Source organism: Anomaloglossus baeobatrachus, chromosome 2, assembly GCF_048569485.1.
Source record: "Anomaloglossus baeobatrachus isolate aAnoBae1 chromosome 2, aAnoBae1.hap1, whole genome shotgun sequence".
Classification (NCBI taxonomy): Eukaryota; Metazoa; Chordata; class Amphibia; order Anura; family Aromobatidae; genus Anomaloglossus; species Anomaloglossus baeobatrachus.
Genome location: NC_134354.1, coordinates 593101234 through 593122646, shown reverse-complemented (window position 1 = coordinate 593122646; position 21413 = coordinate 593101234). Strand labels below are relative to the sequence as shown.

General features: G+C 43.3%; 1 protein-coding gene across 3 annotated transcripts in view; it reads right to left on the bottom strand.

Annotated features, from left to right (window-relative positions):
* Positions 1–21413, bottom strand: part of KLF12 (KLF transcription factor 12) — a 306275-nt gene that overhangs the window by 20022 nt on the left and 264840 nt on the right. For all 3 annotated transcript variants that reach the window (XM_075336814.1, XM_075336813.1, XM_075336815.1), the window contains exon 5: positions 15430–15587. In XM_075336814.1, the coding sequence (XP_075192929.1) occupies positions 15430–15587 (158 nt within the window). The remainder of the gene's footprint in view (positions 1–15429; positions 15588–21413) is intronic.

Here is a 21413-nt window from a genome sequence, read left to right as displayed (position 1 = left end):
CCCCCTTGTTCTGAAGATTTCCCTAACACAAGTAATATATGTTAGTATTTGCAACACTACTATTAAGGTTAAAGACACACGGCGAGAAAAACGAAGTGAGTGGAATGCAATAAAAAAAAAAATCGCATTGCACTTGGGCAAATGTTACTCAATGGAGCAGCTCCCGTGAACGATTTTTTTTTTCAGCACTAGTTGGACCGAGGAAACAATTGCAGAATGCTGCGGTTGGAATCCGATTAATTTTCTCTCGCACCTGTACAAGTCTATGGGCACGAGAGAAAGATCGCACTAGACTCGCATTACACCACACTACAGTGCGATATACACATCAGCTGACAATGGAGGAGATAGGGAGATTAGTCTATCCCTCCTCTCCACAGCTGTGCTGCGATTGCAGGATCGCATCACAGTGGTATGACACTCGGTTTACACTCCAGCAGAGCGGGAGTGAGTGTCATGCAATGCACTCGCTGTACTGCTCATGTGGCCCCAGCCTAAAGGTTTCATTCTGCTACTATCCAGCTTTTTGTTGAGTTGGAGATGTCCATATACAATGCTTGACACACGCGATCAGACCAACAGGCATCTGACGCACTACAAAAAAACACCACAAAAAGGGGGGAACACTAGAGTAACTATACAATGGAGGTCCCTGCCGCTAGGGAGAGGGGTGAGAGGGCACCTCCTAAACTCACCTCAAGCTGACTCCTGAGCTCCCTAGCATCCCTATACAGGTTCTTTCAATTTGTCAGCGAGCAGGATACCTGGGTCCCTCAGCTGGCACAAAACTCACTCTACCTAGTAGATCGACAAGTACACTAAACTCCCCACTATTCAAAGAAACACGGAGGGAAAAGAAAGACAGATGGGGGAATAAACAGGATACAAAACACCAAACTTCACCGTAGCAGTTGGACTCTAAAGTAGCAGGTAGATGAGCACAGGAAAATTCCTCAGCAGTTCCTTTCACCAGGCTGGCCAAAGTAGAAATGGATTCTAACAGCAGCAGGGTCTACTGTGAAAGCTCCAGTATTTAACCTAAATGGGCTACAGCTGACCTGCACTGCTCTGAGCTACTGGCAACAAAACCTGAAATTAACTCATGAGACGACAAAGGAAAGGAAACCTTGTTTAAATGTGGAGTCAAGATGGATATGGGAGGCTTAAGTCCTAAGGCTGTCACTAGTCTCAAAACAGCAGGGAGACGACCGTGACACCTATTGAATATAAGAAGTTGACCATGTCACCTATAGAGAAGGCCAAGAGGATGCTGACATGAGATGAATCAAACATATAGTCATTTGTAAATGGTGCATGATTACATAATAGCCATAATCATCAACATGAAAAATACATAGTATTTAGAGCACTAATAAGTAGGACGATTAAGGACAATCGTAAAGAAGCAGAACGGAAAGGAAAACACGATCAAAAAGTCCAAATATGAAAATATATTTATTAATGCCAAAAGGACAAGGTGGGGGCGACAGGATGTGGCAATTATACAAAAACCACCTGGGTACACAATACAGTAGGCTATAACCACAATTGACTGTATAATAGTAAAGAATCGCTAAGAATACACCAGCAAAGAAAAGGATCCATGATTCGGTCTGTCCCCACCGGTCAGTTTTTAAGATTACGACGGATTTGTTCGTCTACAGCAGATTTTGAATGTCAGGCGAGGGACCTTAAAAATAGGTTTCGTGAACGTGGATATAGCTCTCGCATGATTAAGCACGCATACCATCGAGCCAAATACTCTACACGCGAGGAATTACTATACTCTAATAGGGAACCTAAACCGGATAATCAAATTAGGTTTATTACAAATTATCACTCTCAATTCCAAAATATGAATGGTTGTTTGGAAAGGTCTTGGCCGATTTTGATGGCCTACCCTATCTTGTCTAAATTCCTTTCTAAAAAACCGAATATTACTATCCGTCGAGCTAAGAATCTGCGTGATTGTTTGGTTCATAGCCACTATCGTGTTCCAGATGCGAACTTGTCCCCCTTTGGTACTGTGTTGCCTCCGATCCCAGGTGGATGTGTTCCCTGTGGCCGGTGTATTGCCTGCCCTAACATTATACGGAGCAGTTCTTTTTCTGATTCGTCGGGCAAACGCTCATATACAATTCTAAAACGGATTAATTGTAATTCCAAGGCAGTTATCTATTATGCCACTTGTCCTTGCCCCAAAATTTATATTGGCCTTACCACACGCCAATTAAAAGTACGCATTAGAGAGCACGTCCTAGGAATTGAGGCAGCATCTACCGAGCTTGATATGTCCACACTTAAGACGATACCTCGTCATTTCAAGACGTTTCATCAATGTAGATCTGCTGATTTTTTGGTAAGGGGCATCGATCAATTGAATATTGACATCCGTGGGGGCAACATTAAACAGAGATTAGCACAACTTGAAGCCAGATGGAATTGGACTTTGGACACTATCCATCCATCTGGCCTCAATGAGAACTTGAGCTTTGTTTCTTTTTTGTAAATTGGAGGCTTTTTCTATTTTTTAATTGTTTTTAATCTCCTTTTGTATTAGGCACTTTAACCCTTTACCTTGCCATGACATTATCCGTCGTGTGGAGATTGTATGGAGAATACAGTTAATTTGGATCCGGTTATCATCAACCTATTACTGATGAAGTGAAAAGAAGGAAATAAAAAAGAAACAGCATCATAAACACCATCTTTAATATCACTTTTTATTTTCATTTTTTATCTCTCTTATAATATGTTTTATTGTTCATTTTGTTACTTATACATGCATATGTACTATGGCCCCGTAGCCCCCTTTGGGTTTATTGATATTCTGCTATGTATACTAAAATCCTCTTGTGCTTATATACTGTAATATCCCCTACTGTATTTAGTGGTTATATTTGCCAGCCAACAGTTAGCCCACATTTGATGCTTTTCCTATGAGCTTCCCTGTGTATAACTACCCATTATTATCATATTTCGTATTCTCTGTGTCTCCTCTATATCCTTCCATGCCCCTATCAAATCTGGTTGTCGGCACGCATGCGCTGCTTCGCCGCCTGTGTCCCGCACAGCTTGCCGTATCTTTATGGCTATGGAGATCAGGTCATGTGATGTCCGCGTAACCCGCGCTCTTTTTCCATGACGCGGTGTCCGTTCGGTCTCTATGCTGGTCGCGGCTGCGCATGCGTCACTAGTGACGTACAGATATTTGATATGTTAATAGGCATGACGTGGCGTCACGGCATTTGTCATCTTGCCCTTTTTACACCCTGCTGTTCCTTCACTGTTTGTCACCGCCCCCAGACGAAGGTTTCCACCGAAACGCTGTGCGTCGGGTAGACGCTCTCCCCTGGGTCTCTTATCTATCAGGTATAGGCTTTTCAATCCTTTGAATAGGTTGTGTATTTTCAGTATTGTGCTGACACCTTCATCAATGTTGCTCAGCTTATGACCTTTTGACTGTATTGTTTGTGGTTTATACTAGTATACACCACCATTAATTAATGCATTGCATTTCCTGCTGGTTGGGCATTTGCCCTCTCTTGGGCCTTATCTTTGAGTGAATACAGCTTTAATCCCTGTTACCATTGTGTCATTGTATGCTAATTAATTTTAATTAGCCCTCTTCTAAAGCTGGTGTCACACATAACGACAATGACAACGACGTCGCTGCAACGTCACCATATTCTGTGACGTTGCAGCGACCTCAACAGCGACGTCGCTGTGTGACACATAATAACGATCAGACCCCTGCTGCGAAATCGCTGCTCGCTCCTGAATGCTCGAAGTCATTTTTTGATCGCTGCTATCCCGCTGCACCATGCTGATAAGCTGATAATCCTTGTGTTTGACACCGCAGCAGCGACGCTACGCTACGTCTGAAACCACACAACGACCGTCGACGTCGCTATGATCGCTGCTCCGTCGCTGCTTTTTATAACATGTTTGACAGCTTACTAACGATCATCTATGGTCGCTGCTACGTCACAGAATATGGTGACGTTGCAGCGACGTCGTTGTCGTTGTCGTTATGTGTGACACCAGCTTAAGTGGTGTTCACTCATCTGGCAAATAAATCCTTTTCTTTGCTGGTGTATTCTTAGCGATTCTCTACTATTATACAGTCAATTGTGGTTATCGCCTACTGTATTGTGTACCCAGGTGGTTTTTGTATAATTGCCACATCCTGTCACCCCCACCTTGTCCTTTTGGCATTAATAAATATATTTTCATATTTGGACTTATTGATCGTGTTTTCCTTTCCGTTCTGACATGAGATGAAGCAGTTTTTACATCACAGTGACTTCATTCTATCACTTTCTGGGGTAACATTGGTTACAGCCACACCAATAAAACAATGGTCTTTACATCTCTTGAAGGGAACGTGTCATCAGAAAAGGACTTTTTTACTATCTTTATTTTTTTGGCAATATTTTTTTTTTCTATATTACAATCTCTGTTATAAAAAAAAAAAATAGATATCTTGCAATCTTCACACTGGCCACTGGGGCTTTTTTAAACTAACATCCAATTGTATTTTTTGTATTGAAGCATAAGGTCATTATGAAGGGAGGACAAGCAGGATCAGGTATTACCTTGTCGATTGTGATTGGTGAAGCCTGTGTTATCATCTGTGTATAGAGGAGTTATCAGTTAATGTAATCCTGCCTTGCAAATGTGACTGCTCTGCCCTTGTGACTTTATACAGTGTGCTGAAATGACACTTCTTAAAAGAGGACAGGTCACCTTTCCTGCCTTGTCTTTTATAGATAATTCTGGAGCATCCTTTTTAGAATACTGTCTTCTATTATTCCTCCTGGAAATATATGGATGCATTTACACTTTGTTGTTACAGTTTTTGAGTCCCTACATACATAATCATAATGTCTATACACACTGGACATAGAGTTACATAGGTTGAAAAAAGACCTAAGTCCATCTAGTTCAATCTTCCTCCACCAGTTCTACATTTTGTCCGTAAGTCACTTATAACCAACAATGTTGTGTGTACTGAGGAAATCATCCAGCCCTTTATGAAAAGCTGTTATAGTGTCTGCCATTACTACCTCTTGTAGGGCATTCCACAGTCTGACTGCTCTAACTGCCTTTCCTATTTAGCTGCTGGAATCGCTTTTCTTCCACTCGCAGTATTTGCCCCCTGGTCCTTAGTATTGTCTTTGGAAGGAATAAGTCATGTGCCAGTCCTTTATATTGACCACACATGTATTTATACATATAAATGAGATCTCCTCTGAGACGTCTTTTTTCTAAGTTAAACATATCTAACTTTTTCAACCTCTCATCATATGGGAGGCCTTCCATTCCTTGTACTAGTCTAGTTAACCGCCTTTGAACTGACTCTAACTTCTGAATGTCCTTCTTAAAATGCGGAGCCCAAAACTGGATCCCATATTTCAGATGTGGCCTTACAAGTGATTTATAGAGTGGTAACAATATATTGGGATCCCGGGATCTAATCTCACTTTTTATACACCTTAAAATATCGTTAACTTCATAGGGAAAAACTGTACTTACAAAAAGCAATGGGTTCCCCGCTCTCCCACCCCTCCCAAAAATCAAGAAAAGTAGAAGGCAGTAAGTAGTAAATGACTTAACAATAAATGGCTCTACTTAACAAGAAGAATCCGTGACTCAATGTGCTGCAATTTACTTTACAATTAGAAAAACATTGCTAATGGATCTCCTCTAAATGCTGGTGGAAATAAAAGGTTTTCCATAGTAGCACTTCTCGTACATTGTGAATGCTTGTCTTAATTGTGTCTTTCTCAATGAACAAAAAGAATATGATTAAATGACACGCCCGAGTTCTAATATTATATCTAATGCATTAATACCACTTTTTCTAATTACTTAGACCTAAGCCTTTAGTTTTACTCTATGTACTTAGGGCTGTCTTTACAATATATCTCAGTCCATTGCCTTGGCTTTATTTCAACACACTTTATGTTGAGCGCAATGGAGGTAGGTATATGAACTAGTTACATATCATATATATGCAAATGCAGTCTCTTATTTTCTGTTGCCCTATATTCACCAATTGAGGCATTGTGATGATGACCAAAAATATTAAAATAAATATTATTTTAGGTTTCTCACTATGTGCAGCTATGAGACTGAGAATAAGTTAAAGGGAATCTGTCATGTAATCTGACTACTGCATAATGTAGAGACAGAGATCCTGGTTCCAGTGATGTATCACGTACTAGAATGCTTGCTGTAGTTTTTATAAAATTACAGTTATATCAGCAGATTATCTCAAGAGGAGTAGTAAACTTGCTGTATTGTAGTACTCCATATTCATTAGCTCTGTGTAACCACACTCCCATCACTGATTGGTTGGTTTCTGTACACACTGTGCATAGGCAGAAAGCTGCCAATCAGTGATGTTGTGGGGTTATACAGAGCTCAGCATTCAGAGAAGTGATAGATTAGTAGCTAAAAATGTGTTTAATCAAAATTACTGCAAGCAACCCTGTAGATGGCACATTGCTGAAATCTGACTCTCTGCCCCTACATCAAGCTGCTTTTAGATGGGGTTGCAAAAATCTAGGGATAGATTTCCTTTAAGGACTCTTTTGCTCTGAAAACAAGTAGAACATTCTTTAGTGTGCAAAAGAATGTTACAAGAACAGGTCATGCATGAGGTCAGCGGTGGACATATTCAGGGCCGGATTATAGGCGGGGCAGGCGGGGCTTCAGCCCAGGGGCCCCCACCACAAGAGCTTCTGAGGGGGCCCCCACCACCATCAGTGTGAGCGCCATTTTATTAAGGTTCAGGACCACACTGTACCTTTAAGAGAATTTCAATCCGGCCATCACTATGCTGCAGACACGCCCACTGCATGCTGTGTGGGTTGAGTCTGCAAGGATGACGTCACCGCGCTGCTGCTTCTTCGTGCCGTACAGGAGCTTGTGGGAGGACCGGAGCAGAGGCCTCGGTGGATGATGGTGAGTGACGTCATCCATCATGGTGCCGGGCAGGAGGCTGCAGTGAGGAGGGAGCAGGACGGGATTTCATAGTGTCAGCGGCAGCTCTGCCGGCGGGATCAGTGTGAGTTATTGCAGGAGTGTGACCTGCTGCAGATCAGGTCGGGCTGTCAGTGCCGGGTCATCGGCCTCATCCCTCCCCTGCAATAACTCACACTGATCTCCAGCACAAACATCACTACACAGAATCCTGCACTGATCACATCTGAGCCTGCAGCACACATTACACTATGTGGCCCATATTACATATAGAATATGTGAGGTCCTGTAGGCCCAGGTGTGATCAGTGCAGGGCATTGTATATCTGTGTATATACCACATCCAGTGTGATATACTGTGTACATTATATATCACATCCAGTGTACAGAGCAGTGTGATATACTGTGTACATGGTGTATCACATCCAGTGTACAGAGCGGTGTGATATACTGTGTACATGGGATATCACATCCAGTGTACGGAGTAGTGTGATATACTGTGTACATGGTATATCACATCCAGTGTACAGAGCAGTGTGATATACTGTGTACATTATATATCACATCCAGTGTACAGAGTAGTGTGATATACTGTGTACATGGGATACCACATCCAGTGTACAGAGCAGTGTGATATACTGTGTACATGGGATACCACATCCAGTGTACAGAGTAGTGTGATATACTGTGTACATGGTATACCACATCCAGTGTACAGAGCAGTGTGATATACTGTGTACATGGTATACCACATCCAGTGTACAGAGCAGTGTGATATACTGTGTACATTATATATCACATCCAGTGTACAGAGTAGTGTGATATACTGTGTACATGGGATACCACATCCAGTGTACAGAGCAGTGTGATATACTGTGTACATGGGATACCACATCCAGTGTACAGAGTAGTGTGATATACTGTGTACATGGTATACCACATCCAGTGTACAGAGCAGTGTGATATACTGTGTACATGGTATACCACATCCAGTGTACAGAGCAGTGTGATATACTGTGTACATGGTATACCACATCCAGTGTACAGAGCAGTGTGATATACTGTGTACATGGTATACCACATCCAGTGTACAGAGCAGTGTGATATACTGTGTACATTATATATCACATCAAGTGTACAGAGTAGTGTGATATACTGTGTACATGGTATACCACATCCAGTGTACAGAGCAGTGTGATATACTGTGTACATGGTATACCACATCCAGTGTACAGAGCAGTGTGATATACTGTGTACATGGGATACCACATCCAGTGTACAGAGCAGTGTGACATACTGTGTACATGGTATACCACATGCAGTGTACAGAGCGGTGTGATATACTGTGTACATGGGATATCACATCCAGTGTACGGAGTAGTGTGATATACTGTGTACATGGTATATCACATCCAGTGTACAGAGCAGTGTGATATACTGTGTACATTATATATCACATCCAGTGTACAGAGTAGTGTGATATACTGTGTACATGGGATACCACATCCAGTGTACAGAGCAGTGTGATATACTGTGTACATGGGATACCACATCCAGTGTACAGAGCAGTGTGATATACTGTGTACATGGGATACCACATCCAGTGTACAGAGTAGTGTGATATACTGTGTACATGGTATACCACATCCAGTGTACAGAGCAGTGTGATATACTGTGTACATGGTATACCACATCCAGTGTACAGAGCAGTGTGATATACTGTGTACATTATATATCACATCCAGTGTACAGAGTAGTGTGATATACTGTGTACATGGGATACCACATCCAGTGTACAGAGCAGTGTGATATACTGTGTACATGGGATACCACATCCAGTGTACAGAGCAGTGTGATATACTGTGTACATGGGATACCACATCCAGTGTACAGAGTAGTGTGATATACTGTGTACATGGTATACCACATCCAGTGTACAGAGCAGTGTGATATACTGTGTACATGGTATACCACATCCAGTGTACAGAGCAGTGTGATATACTGTGTACATGGTATACCACATCCAGTGTACAGAGCAGTGTGATATACTGTGTACATGGTATACCACATCCAGTGTACAGAGCAGTGTGATATACTGTGTACATTATATATCACATCCAGTGTACAGAGTAGTGTGATATACTGTGTACATGGTATACCACATCCAGTGTACAGAGCAGTGTGATATACTGTGTACATGGTATACCACATCCAGTGTACAGAGCAGTGTGATATACTGTGTACATGGGATACCACATCCAGTGTACAGAGCAGTGTGACATACTGTGTACATGGTATACCACATGCAGTGTACAGAGCAGTGTGATATACTGTGTACATGGTATACCACATCCAGTGTACAGAGCAGTGTGATATACTGTGTACACACATCAGATGGCATATAATGTGTATATTGTATAACATCTGGTGTCTGTATCACAGTAAACCCGGTCAAATGCCGGGGCCCTGAGCTGCCGGGGGGCCCAATCGCGGTGGCAGGAGTGGCGTACCGCTAGTCAGGGGGCCCGGTGCTAGCGCTGTCACCAGCCTCCCCCCCGCCGAGGATCGCACTTTCAATTGTATCGGCATCGCAGTTGCCGATACAATTGAGAGCAATGATGAGATTGGGCGGCTCTTTCTCATGATTCTCCTCACTGTCTCTGTTGGCACTCTGACAGCTCTGCAGCGGAGCTCGGTGACGTCATCACTGCGCGCCTGCTGATAGGTCGAACGACAGCAATGGACGCGCCGAGGAGACCGGAGCAGCGGGGGAACGAGGAGAAATGAGTATGTACAATCACTGTGGCCAGACGACCATGGGGGTACATTAAATGATATGGCGGCTGTACACTACATGAGGATGCCTATTGCTATCTGGTTCTCTGCACTGTGCTATATACTGGCTGTATACTACATGAGGGTGCCTAATGCTAACTGGCTCTGCACTGTGCTATATAGGGGCTGTATACTACATGAGGATGCCTAATGCTATCAGGGTCTGCACTGTGCTATATAGGGGCTGTGTACTATGTGAAGGTGCTTAATATTATCTGGTCTGCTCTGTGCTATATAGGGGCTGTGTACTATGTGAGGATGCTTAATGCTATTGGCTCTGCACTGTGCTATATAGGGGCTGTGTACTACGTGAGGATGCCTAATGCTATCTGGGTCTGCACTGTGCTATATAGGGGCTGTGTACTACATGAGGGTGCCTAATGCTATATGGGTCTGCATTGTGCTATATGGGGGCTGTATACTACATGAGGGTGCCTACTGCTATATGGGTCTGCATTGTACTATATGAGGACTGCTTATTGTAATATGGGGGCTGCATAGTGCCATATGGGGCTGCATAGTGCCATATGGGGGCTGTATACTACATGAGGGTGCCTACTGCTATATGGGTCTGCATTGTACTATATGAGGACTGCTTATTGTAATATGGGGGCTGCATAGTGCCATATGGGGGCTGCATAGTGCCATATGGGGGCTGCATAGTGCCATATGGGGGCTGCATGGTGCCATATGGGGGCTGCATAATGCCATATGGGGGCTGCATAATGCCATATGGGGGCTGCATAATGCCATATGGGGGCTGCATAATGCCATATGGGGGCTGCATAATGCCATATCGGGGCTGCATAATGCCATATCGGGGCTGCATAATACTATATGGAGGAATATTGAGGCTGCATAATACTATACCCACAGAGTTGTATGTCCCTTCCACCCCAGAGCTGTATACCCTAAGAGCTGCATGTCACCCCCCCACCTCAGAGCTGTTTGTCCCCCCACCTCAGAGCCACTGCCCCCCTCTAGAGCTGTATGCCCCCCATTGCTCCATACCCCTTTCCTTAGTAATATTTATGCCCCCCCAGTAATGTGTATGTCCCCAGCCTCTCATGTGATGTGTATATACATCGGTGTTAGTGTGCTCTATGTGCGGCCATGTCTGTTAGTGACTGCCACCAATCAGCGTGGCACAGACACATGCCCAGGAGGAGTTGGATGGAGACAAGCGGGGAGGTGAATGAGACTGTTGCTGGCTTCCCAATATTAAAAATATATATAAAAATATAAAAATGTGTCTGTGTGTGCATGTATGATGTGTATCTGTGTATGATCTGTGTATGTCATCTATGTATGTCGGTGTATATGACTGTGTCTAGATTTATGTCTATTTATATGTGTTTTTGTGAATTTCTCTTTAAATATATATGTGTATGTATCTGTGCATGTCTATGTGTGGATGGGTACCACTGAGACTCTTTCGCCCAGGGCCCACAAAAACCTGGAGCCGGCCCTGCGTGTACCAGTCATGTATTCTCCTGTACACTGTGCAGGGGCGTACCTTTGGGGGGCATGCGGCATATTTGCATATTTATCAAAGGGGCACCATTGGAAAGTGTGAGGCAGCAGTATGGTGGGAGAAAATTGTAAGTAGACAGTATTGGGAAAGAAAAGTGTGAGGGGCATAGAATAGAGACTGGGTAGTGGTGGGGGATAAGCAGTATAGAGAAGGGGCGGCATGGTGGCCAGTGTGAGGGCACAGTATGGAGGACACAGTATGCTGAGGAGGGGGAATGTGAGACGGAGGTACAGTATAGTGACTGGATAGTGAAGGACATAGGCAGTATAGAGAAGGGGCAGCATGGTGGCCAGTGTGAGGGCACAGTATGCTGAGGAGGGGGAATGTGAGACTGAGGTGCAGTATAGATAAGGGGCAGCAAGGTGGCCAGTGTGAGGGCACAGTATGGAGGAGGGCACAGTATGCTGAGAAGGGGGAATGTGAGACTGAGGTGCAGTATTTATATCTAAATGCTACAGTGCGTGCTCTACTGTTACGGCTAAAATTGTTAACGTTATTGGGCCCCCACCAGATTTTCTGCCCAGGGGCCCCCACCAACCTTAATCTGGCCCTGGACATATTGGAGCACTTAAGACATATTTATGATTTGTTTTTGCCAAAAAGAATGTTCTAATTTTTTATGCAGCCTAAACACTTTTATTCTTAAGCTCTAATGTGGACGTGGCTTCACTGTATCTAAGTTTTAGGCTTACAGTATTTATGAACGGTTAATGGCAATTTTGGTACAAAAAAGTTGCACCCTTTTTACCCGGCGGTGGGTTTTTAAAAGCTAAGGTTGCTTTTCTTAGGACAAACTTGTTAAAGCATTAAAAAATGGACAAAAACATACCTAAAGTAGTAGTGGTCATCCACTACTGGACAACGCCTTCTTCAGGCGCATATACAAGATCAACACAAGTGAATTGAGTGGGCATCAGACCGTCTAGATGGAATGTGGCCGTAAGTATGCAAATCGCATATTTGCGGTCACATGGCCACCTAGTCTCACCGCTGGGCCCAGAGAATCCTGACAGGCACGCATTGCTATAGTGCCCTTGATTAAATAAAACCACATACCCCCTCCCAGACTGGCACGGTTTCAGCAATGTTGGTGCTCTCCTGGCGGTCACCTCACATGAGCACTACATGTTTTGTTACGCTGGCGCTGATTGGCTGATTGATTGAAGACCACTGATCTGTCAGATGGAGCCACTCCAACTAATACAAGGGTGAAAGGTGTAACTAATCAGGCGCTGCTAATAGGCTGCACATAATGTGTCGGTGCTGTGTCTCCCAGCAAACACCACGCCTAAAGTGTGTCAGTCTGGGAGGGGAGTATGTGTTTTGATTATTGCATCTGGGGCACTTAAGCATTTAGAATGGGGTTGTCCAATAGTTTACGGACTTATTATACTTTATTTTATTTTGTTTATTTATTTTTGTAACAGGGTTCACTGGCACCTTATATATGAGCACCTACCCTGAAGTCTATACAGAAAATAAAACACGATATTGATGTAGTGACATGGTAGAAAAAAAAAGATGTAGAAAAAAATAATCACCACAGAATTTAGACCATATTTAGATGAAAAACAAAATGAACACTGGTTTTCAAGAGTGGATGTTTCCTTTAATATTCGACCCGGAAAAATACATAAAACAGTAGAAAATAATCTCAAGAAGAAAACAAAGATCATTTTTTTTTTATTTTGACAGCTAAATATTATACACACCTTTACCATAGACACGGACAAAAATAAATGTTAATACATAGTGCTATTTGTTTTTGTAATTATGTGAATCCTGATATTCTGGTCTCAATGAATGAAGAGGAATTTGGAACATTTTAATCTATAATATTTAATGACAACGCAGAGACTCAATAAAATCGTGAATGGACAAAAGCTTTTGTTCTGCAGTAACGCCGCGGTTTTTGTTGGATTTCTTAAAGGTATCTCAATTAACAGGTTACCGGTTTATTTTTATGTTTTGTTACGGATTTGAAAAAGAGGCGAGGAAGAGGGACACGTGAGTTGAAAAGATCATTCTCATGGACTGGTAAGGAATGTATAACCTCAAAATGACTATATAACCCCAGGCATTCACAGCATTATGTATTTGCCTAATAGTGTTTGATGTTTTCAGTAAAAATAGCGATGATGTAAGAAAATTAGATCAAACAAAATAATTAAAATAAAAAACCCTATTGTTTCAGTATCAAAATAAACCTCTTGCAGCCGACATTACACGGTCATATGTAATTCTACTTCACCATCTAGTGGCAAATGGAGTTATTACAGATAAGAGCGTTCTCAGGTTATAGACAACTCCACTTTCAGAATCAGATCATGTCCCGTTCATTGCCTTCCTTTGATAACTGTCCTGCCTTCAGTTTCTTCTCCTTTTGATGGCTTAATATAAATCTTAAACAAAGTTGTTATGGTAGAAGGTATCTTTCTACACACACATAACTATCTACACACATAGTGCTGTGCAAATGTTTTAGGTGAGTGGAGATGAGAGGACCCATGAAAATTCGGTTCAGCGGGTTCAGTTGGACTTTTGATAAAGTTTGGTTTGGGACTCGGACTTGACCTGAACCCCAATGGAAGTCACTAATTGGGCAGTTCGGGTCTCTGGTCACATGTGCCAGCCATAAACAGATGACTTACAGGAGAGGGAGAGTGGGGATTTCCATTTTTTTGGGTGCACACTACATCCGATCATGCTGTTGTTACCCCCAGTGCATGCCGATCAAACATTGCAAGTGGCTGAACACTTGAACCTGACCACAGCGATGCTCACTCGAGTGGTTTGCATACATAAAGCATCCGAACTCCGGTCCAAACTCTGTTTCTTTTAAAAAGTCTATGTTTGGTACAATCACCGACTCTCCAGTTCACATATGTCTATAGGTAAGAAAGAATATTGCAAAGCAAGAATACTTTCAAAAGAGAATTCTAAATCAAATCAATATTTGGTGTGACCTCCCTTTCCTTTCAAAACAGCACAAAAACATCAATTCTTCTAGGTAGGTTTGTCCACAGTTTTTGAAGGAACTTTACAGGGAGGTTGTTTTAAAACACATTGAACTAACCGCAGATTTGTGGATGTAAGCTAGCTCAAATCTTTCCGTATGGCCATGTAATCCAAGACATACTGGATGATGCTGACATCTCTGTAGAAAACATATCCTCACTTCTTTGGACTCCTTGTTCTTCTTTATGTTATAGATAGTTCTAAGGCCTCTTTCACACATCAGTTTTTTGCCATCAGTCACAATCTGTTTTGTGACTGATGCAACGGATCCGTCGCAGATTGTGTAAAAACAGATGCAACGAATCCTGTTAAAAAACTGATCCGTCGTACCACTTTTTTTTCCATCTCAATGGTTATTTGCTATTAAAAACCTATATAAACCCGAAGCCATCCCGGGAAAAGAGGATAGAGATAGAGAAAGAGAGAGAGGAATGGGGGTTGCACACTACCTCTGATCACACTGTTGTTACCCCAGTGCGAGCCGTTCAAAGACTGCAAGCGGCTCACACTGGGATGAGCACTGAGCATACATGAGCGATGTTTACACGAGTGGTGTTTGTACATTAGGCCTCCGAACTTCAAACGTAAGATCTGTTTTGTTTTTTAAAAGTCAGTGTTCATCTGAAAACCAATCACCAAACCTTGGGTTTGCTCATCTCTAGTGAACAGCTCCATAGTCTATAATGGGTATGTGATCCAAGCGTGAAAATCATGGATAAGACGTACATTAAAACAGACATCTGATTGAGGCCTAGGTGTGGCACAGCAAGCCTACTACTTTATACAAGACAGGGAAGAGGTAGGAGGGCTCCAGCAAGTTTCCTTAATGCCAGAGAGACGTTTGTGAGAAATAAGGAAATAGCTGATCCTTGTATAGAATTATTTCCACTGTTATTTATTTCTCTGTCTTTATTTCAATATGAGACAAGAATAGATAACTGTCTAGGCGGCCAAAACCCAGAATGCTTTCACCAAACACCTTTGACAGTTGTGGACAAAGGTTCTTTTTTGGTTGCACAAAATCTGAAATTGATTATGAAGATGGTACTGTACCTGTATGAGTTCTCCTATGTGCCTTCAGGTGAGAACTTTTTGTATAGACCTTGTTGCAGCCTTCAAAATCACACCTGTGTATTCTTCTCCTCCTGGAGTCTGGAGACTCCGACCTTCGCTGGCGTCTTGTGCTTTCAATACTAAATGGTGAGACTGAGCTGCAAAACAGCAAAAAGAAAAACTCAGAAAATACCCAGGAAAAAAGGGCAAACACTGGAGATAAAGTAACTACAAGTGGATCTAGAGCAATACAAGTGGATCTTCTCTGATCCAAGTGAGGTAGGATTGATCAATCATGTCAATGGTGACCATAAACTAAATAAAAAAACATTTTATGTAGTCACAACAGCCTGACATAGTTTTCAGTTTTCTTGTTATTCTGGATCACTTTTCTTTCCTTTTTTATATCATAATTAATATGCACGTCAAAATCCAGCAAATGACAGGCACCCTTTTTGTCATAGGGCAAGAAGAGGTAAATAATGGATACATCACATATGGTAACAAATTTGTTTAAAGGGCTTTTCTGAGACATAGGGGAATTCATTAAAAAAAGAGACAATTAAAAGAAAAGATATTTACTTATATAATATAGTTTCTTTAGGATTTATGCATTCGGTGTACAAACTTATGGTGATTGGTAAGCATAGGATCCTTTTTGTAATTCCATTGTCTCTCGATCTTATGGCACTTATCCTTGACCTGAGGCATTGCTCTTATACATATAGGCAAGCACAGCACTGTGGTCACATGGATGTGATGTCAAACAGAAGACATATCATTTACATTTAGAAAGAATCTTATACCAAGATGGACTACAGAGTATTTGTCAGGATTGTAACAATACATGCACCATGATCTCAAGAAGGAATGCTTTAGATAACAAGTACGAAGCTGCACAAAATCTGGACTCCCTCTCTGCCATCTGTAAAGGTACAGGGACTACAGATTTATATGTCATAAGCCAGCCCTGATCCAGAAAGGTACTCAAGTGAGAAGAAACCAATATTATACACGCCTAATGGTCTGCTAATCTTCTGTGAAGGTCAAAGTGTGGCTTCTTCAGGGGTTCCCATCCACACATGGAGGTTTGAAGAATGAATTCTGCTATTTGGTGTATAGTCACTTTTAGGGTGGCCTCACGCGAGCGTATAACTCGCATGAGTATTGGGACGCATCACCCAGTGCGGTCGCACACTCTCCGGACAGGGGCATGTCAGCCGCATAGAAATACATACAGCTGACCCGCTCCAGTCAGCAGAGAAGCCAGCCGTGCCGGGTGATGTGTTCCGATACTCATGCGAGTTATACGCTCGTGTGAGTCTAGCCTTATAATGTGGAACACCTTCTTACCCACCAAATAATTATTTCATGCTGCTTTATCGTATTACTCTTTTATGTGTAGAGAAGATTGATGTTTCCTAATATATGTATACATTTATAATGCTCCATAAATGCTTCCTATTTTTTTACTCCAATGTGAAGGGGGAGAGTCACCAACCAGATTGATGTTACCAGGGCCAGTGCATTTTTTAGGTCTTTAGATGTTTTTAGAAACGTCTTGTCCAGCTATTTTTGTATGTGAGTGATACAATAAATTTTTATAATTTGGATGTTCTTCTGTAAGTCCTCCTTGCTTGTACTAAGGTTAAAGGGGTTGCCTTTGATATTTGATACTTTGTTATTGATGACACCCAGCACCCACACAGATCATCTGTTATCAGTTCCGTGGGCTTTGTACACAGTTAAGGGGCTGTTGCTAAGAACTGCAACTTAGCTTTACTAGAAGCTGATCAACACTTTTTGGTAAAGGCCACAAACCAGTACAGAGTGTACAGAGCTTCAATAATGATCTAATATTGATGACCTAGCCTGAGGATGGGTTATCAATATTTAAGTAGTGGATAACACCTTTAACATATATGTTAGACCTCCTTCACACATCCGTTAAAGGAAACGCAGGTGTGGCGTGTTCCATTTTGACCATCTACCGTGTTTTTCCAAAAATAAGACCTCCCCCAAAAATAAGCCCTAGCAGGGATTTTCAGCATTTTCGGAGAAAGGCTTAAATATAAGCCCTCCCCCGAAAATAAGCCCTAGTCGCGGATCAATAATGAAGTGTCCATGCAGCTAAAAAAGATACATATACTGCAGGACACGTCATTATAGGCAGCGGCAAACTGCAATCACTCACCCCATGCTGAGAGGCAGGACCTGCAGTGATCACATACCTGTACATATCAGCTCTCTCTCACACACACACACACACACACACACACACACAAAATCAGATCTCACACACACACCAGATCTCACACACAAACATTGGATCGCACACACAGTCAGATCGCACACATAATCAGATCGCACACATAATCAGATCGCACACACAAACATCAGATCACACGCAAACGTCAAATCACACACACAAACATCGGATCGCACACACATCGGATCACACACCCACTCACCTCATCCAGCGACACCGATCTCTTCTCGCCGGCAGAATCCTGAGAGGCAGTACAGTGGAGCACAACGAACAGGACCTGCGGCCGGACACGTGACTTGCTCTCATTCCCTGCGGCCGGACACGTGACTTGCTCTCATTCCCTGCGGCCGTAAGTGCTGGATGTGATGTGATATGTGTGTGTGTGGGATCTGCAATCGGCTGTGTTTTTTTGCGATCGGCTGTGTGTGCCTGTGATCAGCTGTGTGTGTATCTGATCGGCTGTGTGTGCCTGTGATTGGCTGTCTGTGCCTGCGATCGGCTGTGTGTATCTGTGATCGGCTGTGTGTGCCTGCGATTGGATGTGTGTATCTGATCGGCTGTGTGTGCCTGCGATCTGCTGTGTGTGATCGGCTGTGTATATCTGCGATCTGCTGTGTGTGTGTGATCTGCTGTGTGTGTGCCTGCGATCGGCTGTGTGTATCTGTGATCGGCTGTGTGTATCTGTGATCGGCTGTGTGTATCTGTGATCGGCTGTGTGTATCTGTGATTGGCTTTGTGTATCTGTGATCGGCTGTGTGTGCCTGTGATCGGCTGTGTGTGCCTGCGATCGGCTGTGTGTGATCTGCTGTGTATATCTGCGATCTGCTGTGTGTGTGTGATCTGCTGTGTGTGTGTGTGATCTGCTGTGTGTGCCTGCGATCTGCTATGTGTGTCAGCGTGTCAGCTAGCAGCAGGGTAGGACAGCGTGCAGCACCGACCGGAGATCACAGGAGGACCTGGGAACCACGCAGACGTCCTGGTCTGGTGAGTATGAGTCTCCTGGGAAGTGGGGGGGGGTTCTGCTTTTTTGGGGGGTAAATTTACCCCCAACTGTGTTTCTCCAAGAATAAGATCTCCTCCAAAAATAAGCCCTAGTGCTTTTTCGGGGGCAAAAAAAATATAAGACAGTGTCTTTTTTTTTCGAAAAACACGGTATGTAGCCATCCATGTGTACGTATGTGTCATCCGTGTGCTATCCATGTGTCATCCGTGTTACACGTACTGGAAAACAACGCATGGCACTGAAATGAATGTTTTTTTATGTGCTAAAGATATGCAAAGATAGATGGTAGGCAAATAGACAGACAGATTTTACAGCTATTAACCAAATAAATAATTATAATAAAAAAATGTAAGGTCTCCCCCATTTTTGATAACCAGCAAAGGTAAAGCAGACAGCTGTGGACTGATGTTATTAGACAAGGAAAATTCATGGTTATTTGGCCCTTCTCAGCCTAAAAATACCAGCGCACAGTCGCCCAAGAACTGTTGCATCACATTAGATGCCCCAATTCTGGCGCTTTGCCTCGGCTCTTCCGATTGCCCTGGTGTAATGGTAATCGCGGTGTTGATAGTTGGGGTTGATTTCAGCTGTGGAGTGGCATCAAGCTCAGGTGTTAGAATTGGAGAGGTGTCTATCAGACACCCTCAGAACTAACCCAGTAATAAAGACACACACACACACACACACACACACACACACACAAATAAGGTAGCAAGAAGGCAAAAAATCAAGCTCGCCACGTAACTCTATTAAATTAGCGGGGTGGAAATGTCTTCGTCGGGTGCCAGTACCAGCTGCTGAACACAGCATTTCCAATGCAGAGTAGAAGGGCAATTTACAGCACAATCCGTACGGTAAATAAAATCAAAAGTTTCCTTTTGATTTTATTTACAGTACAGATTGTACTGGAAATTGCCTTTCTACTCTACACAACCAAATAATTTATTTCAATAAACACTCTCCAAAACTTTTCCTCATTTACTATTTCACAAAAAAAAAAAATGCAGATCTGCTGTAGTTCAAAAACGGATATCTGAACATAAAACACAAACATATAAACACCTAGAAATTTAACAAGACGCCTACCTTAAGCCCACTTTACACGTTGCAATTAGTTGTACAATCGCATTTGCGATGTGACACGCCCAGGTTGCATACGGGATTTATGAGATTTCACGTTGGTCGTTCATTTGCTGTCACACGAGCGTTAGTAGTCTATGTTAAATTGGTCAATTGTGTGTGCGATCCTTTAGATCACGTGTTCTGTGACGTATGCATTGGGCACCTTTTTTTTTTTTTTTATTTATTGACTTGCCAAGCGTGTGTAATGTGTAGGGATGCGTTTTTACTATGTCATCTGCCATTCAGCTCTGCTACATGGCCGCTAACAGCAGACACAGACAGCCATGTAGCAGAGCTGAATGGCAGATGACAGCAGACACAGACAGAGCCGCACTGTCAGAATGAACTCAGGTGAACCTCACCCGACTTCATTGTCATGCTGCGGCTCTGTCTGTGTCGCGTCCTGATTAGCGGTCACCAGTGAAGACTCACCGGTGACCGCTAATCTCCTGAGTAACTGAAGTTAGCAGCCCTCTCTCATACTCACCGATCCCCGATCCCCGGCGCTGCACGGCTTTCTCACTGCTCCGGCGGCTTTTACTGTTTTGAAAAAGCCGGCCGCCCATTAAACAATTTCGTATTCCCTGCTTTCCCCGCCCACCAGCGCCTATGATTGGTTACAGTGAGACACGCCCCCACTCTGAGTGACAGGTGTCACACTGCACCCAATCACAGCAGCCGGTGGGCGTGTCTATACTGTGTAGTGAAATAAATAATTAAATAATTAAAAAAAACGGCGTGCGGTTCCCCCCATTTTTAAAACCAGCCAGATAAAGCCATACGGCTGAAGGCTGGTATTCTCAGGATGGGGAGCTCCACGTTATGGGGAGCCCCCCACCCTAACAATATCAGCCAACAGCCGCCCAGAATTGCCGCATACATTAGATGCGACAGTTCTGGGACTGTACCCGGCTCTTCCCGATTTACCCTGGTGCGTTGGCAAATCGGGGTAATAAGGAGTTATTGGCAGCCCATAGCTGCCAATAAGTCCTAGATTAATCATGTCAGGCGTCTATGAGACACCTTCCATGATTAATCTGTAAGTTACAGTAAATAAACACACACACCAGAAAAAATCCTTTATTAGAAATAAAAACACGCACATATACCCTGGTTCACCACTTTAATCAGCCCCAAAAAGCCCTCCTTGTCCGGCGTAATCCAGGATGATCCAGCGTCGCTTCCACCGCAGCTGCATGGAGGTGACCGGAGCCGCAGCAGACACAGCCGCTCCGGTCACCTCCATGCAGCAAATGAAGACAGCCGCGCGATCAGCTGCTGTCACTGAGGTTACCCGCGGCCACCGGTGGATGCAGCGGTGGCCGCGGGTAACCTCAGTGACAGCAGCTGATCGCACGGCTGTCTTCATTTGCTGCATGGAGGTGACCGGAGCGGCTGTGTCTGCTGCGGCTCCGGTCACCTCCATGCAGCTGCGGTGGAAGCGACGCTGGATCATCCTGGATTACGCCGGACAAGGAGGGCTTTTTGGGGCTGATTAAAGTGGTGAACCAGGGTATATGTGTGTGTTTTTATTTCTAATAAAGGATTTTTTCGGGTGTGTGTTTATTTACTGTAACTTACAGATTAATC